Below are 6,000 nucleotides of genomic sequence, written 5' to 3' on the forward strand. Positions count from 1 at the left end.
CTCTTTCGAAATCAATACAGCACGTTTATTGAATGTAAAGTGGTTTAGGAGCTGAGGTCATGAAAGGTGCTGTATAAAATGCACATCCTTTCCTTTTTGAGCATTTTTTCTGTTTTGGGGTAGACAAAAATTATTCAGATGTTAGATGATCCTCCCTGTCTACAGGTGAATGCTTAAATACAGTGTACTTCAAGCTGCCATAGTTTGCCAATTTACCGTAACAGTTTTGTTTTAGCCACTAACACTGACATGAACCAAAAAGCTCAATCTTTATTTCTTCTGGAGTGTTGCTTTCCTTGCCACAGGGTCGTAGCGATGTACAGCACGGAAATAGACCCTTCAATCCAACTCATTTATTTCAACTAGACCTTCTAACCTAATTTAGTCCCATCTGCCAGCACTTGGTCCATATCCCTCTCAACCCTTTCTATTCATATACCCATCCAGATGCTGTTTAAATGTAATTGTACCAGCCTCCACCACTTCCTGTGGCTGCTCATTCCACACACGCACCACCCTCTGCGTGAAAATGTTGCCCTTTAGGTGTCTTTTATATCTTTCCCCTCTCACCCTAAACCTGTGCCCTCTAGTTCTGGACTCCCCCACCCCAGGGAAAAGACCTTGTCTATTTACCCTATCCATGCCCTTCATGATTTTATAAACCTCTAAGGTCACACCTCAGCTTCTGACACTCCAGGGAAACTAGTCCCAGCCCATTCAGCCTCTCCCTAGAGCTCAAACTCTCCAATCCTGGCAATATACTTGTAAATCTTTTTTGAACCCTTTCGAGTTTCACAACATCTTTCCTATAGCAGGGAGACCAGAACTGAATGCAGTATTCCAAAAGTCACCTAACCAATGTCCTGTACAGCTGTAACATGTCATCCCAACTCCTATACTCGATGCACTGACCAATAAAATCAAACACACTAAACACCGCCTTCACTATCCTGTCTACCCGCAACCCCACTATTCTTGAAAAGAGATATGCCTTGTGCAGGACAAGACATTTTACCAATCAAGACAAAACAAGAATGCCAAATTTTAAATTATCACAACAATTTATGCCAAAGAAAAGTAATATCTTCAAGCCTTGTCTTTTTATTTGAATTATCAAAGAGCCTATCATTCCTTAGTTCTTACACTACAGTAGCACCTTTAGCCAATCAGAGTTGACTTGTCTCCTGTTGTTCAGATTGTTGTGATTGTTTGTTTAAAATTGGACACTTTTGCATTTAGACCATAAGACACAGGAGCAGAAATTAGGCCATTCAGCCCATCAAGTCTGCACCGCGATTCAATCATGGCTGATAAGTTTCTCAACCCCATTCTCTTGCTTACTTCCCATAACCCTTGATCCCTTTGACAGTCAAGAACCTACCTATCTTGGCCTTAAATATACTCAAATGACCTGGCCTCCTCACACTTCTGTGGCAGTGAATTCCATGGATTCATCACTCTCTGGCTGAAGAATTATCTTCTTTATCTCTGTTCTACAGGGTCTTCCCTTTAATGCTGTGCCCTTGGGTCTTAGTCTCTCCTGCCAATGGAAGCATCTTCCCAATGTCCACACTATTCAATATTCTCTATGTTTCACTTGGATCCCCCCCTTCAACCTTCTAAATTCCATCAAGTATAGACCCAGAGTCCTCAAACATTCTGGAGGCCTTCTAGGGCCAATACATCCTGAGGCAAGGGTCCCAAAATTGCTCACGATACTCCAAATATGGTCTGTCCTGAACTTTATGAATGGGTACAGAATGAAGAGCTATTAAAGTCCTGCATTACAAAACTGTTAACATTTTTTAAAAAACTTGTGCTCCTCAGGTCGACGTACATGGATCTGCCGTCAATCAATGCCCCTCTTCACCCCAGGAAGGAGCTCGCAGACATACACTCCTGTCAAGATGACAAGGAGACCATTGGGACCAGAGAGGAGTTGCCCAGCACCGATAACGAATCCATCAGATCAGCACACTTGATGGTTGGGAAGAATGCAGCAGCTTGCAGTCGGGCTAAAGCCAATGTATCATCTCCAATGGCTATTGGCACTCCACTGATTCACAAAGATACCACTGTTAAAGAAACAGCGTATGGCGAGCATGTGATTGACATCAGCTCCCCTACACCTAAAGGCTTACGCAGGGCTGCTTTTTTAGGTGTGAGTGAGGGTATCCTGTCATGCGGTAAAGTGGATCGGCATGGACATCGTATCGGTTTAGGTCTGTACCGACCTACGCCAAGGAAGGGAATAAAGGACCACGATAAGATAGTGGCTGTCAGCCAACCCAGATGCGAGCAACGTGAAAATTGGAGTCCCACTCAAATGAACTTTCCTAATGTCTCCTCAGGGCCAGCTTTGCGGTTTTCCAGGTTGCACAATGTTAACTCTCAGGGCACAGTAGCAGGGTCGCCTCTTCCTCAACTCAGGGACTACACCGGGGCCAGCAGCCCGCGCTGCGCGGGTGGGCCAAGCCAAGCGGAGGAGTGCAGGCCACAGAACAGGAGCACCGTCACTTGCCTCAGTTCCCTCAAAGAGGCGAAAATCGTGGACCGCATAGAGGACCTGGTCTCAGAGACCATCGAGACAGTCATTCAGAAGTACTGCAACAGGCAGGTGTCACAATCTCAGGAGAGTGACAGTGAGAGTTCAGCAGCGGAGGTCAAAGGGATGCCGACTTATTGTCAGCTCGAGAAGAAAAGGAAGGTAGTAGAGACAGGCCTACAGGGCAATCTGCCAGGCAGGAAATGGCCTCTTGAAGGAGACCACCATCCGGGTGCCCCTTTGAACAGTAATGACGCGGTTTGTAACAGACAGGCGGTGCGGGATACAGCATCTTGCTTCAAGAAAATGCTGTCTTTAAGCCTATCCAGTGAAAGGAAAGCAGGGGGACAGCAGCCAGCTGCTAGTGAAGATGGCAGTTCTGGTGGCAGCATCTGTTCCCTTGGTAGTCACCTGGGGCACCTGAAGTCGACCAGCAGCTCCGAGTGGGACACCTCTGTCAAGGTGGAAAAGGACTGCTCGCGGATAGCGAGCAAGGACCTGGAGCTGCTGACGGATACCCAGATAACCCTCGAAGACAGAGGCTACAAAACCCAGCTGAGCTCCGTCCTGCATTTCCAGCCGGAAGAGTGCGACAAAATGGAAGAGGAGAATCCCGCCCACACTGAGAATGGCGTGAAGGTGGAGCAGTTGGAAACCAGGCCGCAGCCCCTTGAAGGTGAGCAGAAGCTCCGGTCGCTGCCATACGTGCCTGCGTCATTCGCGGGGAAGACCTGGTCGGAAATCATGGCGGAGGATGACCTGAAGGTGGAGGCGTTAGTCAAGGAGTTCAAGGAGGGGCGATACTTGTGCTATTTCGACAGTGAGTCGCTGGCCAACCGTGGAAAGAAACAACGCAAGAAGCACCAGGCTGGCAACAAAGACCCATCACAGGCCAACTCCAAGGCTTCAGCTGAAACCGCCGGGGGTTTACCCCACTTGCAGGAGGGCAACGACGAGGCCGAGCCCGAGCTGGGCCCCTGCAAGCCGGAGCCGGGAAAGAAACCGGGCCTGAGGCACTGCCGCCTGGCGTCCCGGTGCCAGGTGGTGAAGGTGAGCCATGGTACCCAGACCAGCGAGGCTGGCTACCCAGTGGTCAAGAAGAAGTCACGGAGGGTGGAGCAGGAGCCTGAGAATGTCTGGGCAGGTGGTGAGGCTGAGGCAGAGGAGAGGCCCGGTGCCAAGGCTAGGCTGTGTTCGGTGAGGCTGCCCAGGGCCTACAGCAAGATCATGAGCCCGGTGCAGCCGAGGACCGTCATCTACGTGCTGTCGTCGCCAGATTTCACGTCGGCCACACGGGCCGTCTGCCACGAGGGCAAGAGGACCTCAAAGGCGTCTGATGACGGTAGCAGCCCGGCCAAGTACAAGTACAAGAAGTCACCAGTCAGATACTATGACCCGGCCACCAACAGAATCGTCAAGACGCCGCCAGGCACCCACCACGTGCGGCAGCTGTTCAGGAGCCTGAGCCCAGATATCAACATGGGACAGTTCACCGAAAAGCCACGGCTCAAGGCCGCAGGAGGTGTTGCCTGCGCTGCCGCGGCTCTCCCGCATCCGGGTAACAACCAGGCCTCAGGCCTGTGGCCTACGATGGCCGCTGCTGCCTCATCTTCTTCTGTCAAGGAGCGGCCACTTGGGGAGAGCCCTGGCAGCGAGTGCCCGTCCAAAAGCACTGGCACTGCCTCCAGCTCCCGCCAGCCGTCACTGTCCCGCTCTTTGTTAGGTTCGGACGGGGGGCTAAGGCCTCCGCCGCCCGCTCCTCCTCAGCGCCGCTGCCGCCATCTCTTGTCAGAGGCCAAAAGTGGCCTTCTGTCACCGCTGAGGAAAGAGACACCTGAGTCACCATTTGGCAAGCTCCAGGTGTACGTGGGCCCCAGGAGCCGGAGGCCTTTGGACAAGGAGGGCCCGAGGCAAGCCTCTGGGGAAGGGCAGGTGGCGGGGTGTGAGGAAGAGGAGGAGGAGAATGGGGAGAGCGGGGGCAGGGAGGATGGCCCTGTCAGACCAACCCTAGGGCCACGGCCCAGCCTCAGGGGCGCCTCATCCCACTCTGACACGGGCCCACCCACCACCAGCCCCCCACCCAGCCGTAGGCCCCGCCTCAGGCCTGCTTCCAGGGACACCACCTCAGGCAGGAAGGTGGTGCGGAGGGAGGCCGAGGTAGTCACTGTCCCCCGGCAAAGCCCCCGCCAGGCCGCCCGCAAGAGAAAGTGAACCCTTACCCTACATCACCCTCCATTTGTGGGGCTGGAGCAGCCTCCTGTCTGTCTGTGACTTCCCACCATCACCAAGGCCCATTTCTCACCTTCCCTTCCCTTCCACTCTCTTCATTCTGAATTGTTGCGTGTTTTTTTAAAAAGTTCTATTTGTATGAAGTACTTCAGGGAATTTGCAGCTGAAACACACACAAAAAGAAATTGCAGCCTGTATTTTTATAAAGAGCCCTAGCGTTTTTTTTAACAGTGTCTTGTGTTCAAACATTGGAGCACTGAGTGATTTGTTAAGTACAGCACCTCGCGCAGTTTTTATTTTTAGCTATTTTGAAACCAGCTAATCAGGCTTGTTATCACACGTGTCTGGAGTAAGTGAGACTTGAACCCAGTCCTTCTGGGTAGGGACAGTACCATTGTGCCAACTTTTAATCTTTATGTTTAGGGTGTTTGGGACTACTTGGTCCACCTGGTCTAAGCTGCTATGTTTCAATTCTCACTCTCTCACGCTCTCTCTCTCACGCTCTCTCACTCTCTGTCTCTCACTCTCTGTCTCTCACTCTCTCATTGAGATTCCCCTTCAACCTAAAGTGTGCCATACTCCCAGAGGAAAACAGGTAGCATTCACATTCAGAAAAGACACCTTGGGCTAAGTTTTTAACCAAAGACTTTCATCTTACCAAAGTGTCCCCACCTCTGAGCCAAGAAGCCCGGGTTAAAGTCCCACCTACTTCATGACATCTCTGAACGTGTTGACTTGAAAAAAGCGAATGTTTTATTAACTGGCACCCCACAGGACCAAGAGTGGTTGATCAAATATTCCGGATAATTAAAAGGTTCACATGTGAAAACATGCGCTAATAGAAACGTGATGCTGGGGCTATACCCATCACAGTTATACTTTATTTACAGCGCAGATCACTTACATAATAATGCAAGTTCACCTCAAAGAAAGCCAGCAGCTTCTTACTCGCCCTCAACTGACGATTCGGACACGACGGTATTTGAGGGGAAATTAACTCAATGAATCAACTGTTGATATTTTGTGTGGCTGTTCAATTGAACAAGTATATTTACACTGAGTTAAATCAATTTTTTTAAAAAGCTATAATAATTGGATAGAAATAATTCAGTAATTTATAGGTATATACGTTTTGCCAGTCTATTGAAAGTGGGATTCATAAGGTGCTGGTTAAAAGAAAGTTTGCTGTATCCTCACCTTACCTGCCTTTACATTCTAACCACAAT

At 50.0% G+C, this 6,000-nt stretch overlaps 1 protein-coding gene across 5 annotated transcripts in view; it reads left to right on the top strand.

Moving 5' to 3' along the window:
- The window catches only part of zdbf2 (zinc finger, DBF-type containing 2), a 31,978-nt gene extending 26,399 nt beyond the window's left edge, over window positions 1–5,579 (top strand). For all 5 annotated transcript variants that reach the window (XM_072578598.1, XM_072578597.1, XM_072578600.1 and 2 more), the window contains one exon: window positions 1,828–5,579. In XM_072578598.1, coding sequence (XP_072434699.1) covers window positions 1,828–4,756 — 2,929 coding nt within the window. In that variant the 3' untranslated portion in view covers window positions 4,757–5,579. The remainder of the gene's footprint in view (window positions 1–1,827) is intronic.
- The last annotated feature ends 421 nt before the right edge of the window (window positions 5,580–6,000 follow it).

Source organism: Chiloscyllium punctatum, chromosome 10 (genome assembly GCF_047496795.1).
Source record: "Chiloscyllium punctatum isolate Juve2018m chromosome 10, sChiPun1.3, whole genome shotgun sequence".
Lineage (NCBI taxonomy): Eukaryota > Metazoa > Chordata > Chondrichthyes > Orectolobiformes > Hemiscylliidae > Chiloscyllium > Chiloscyllium punctatum.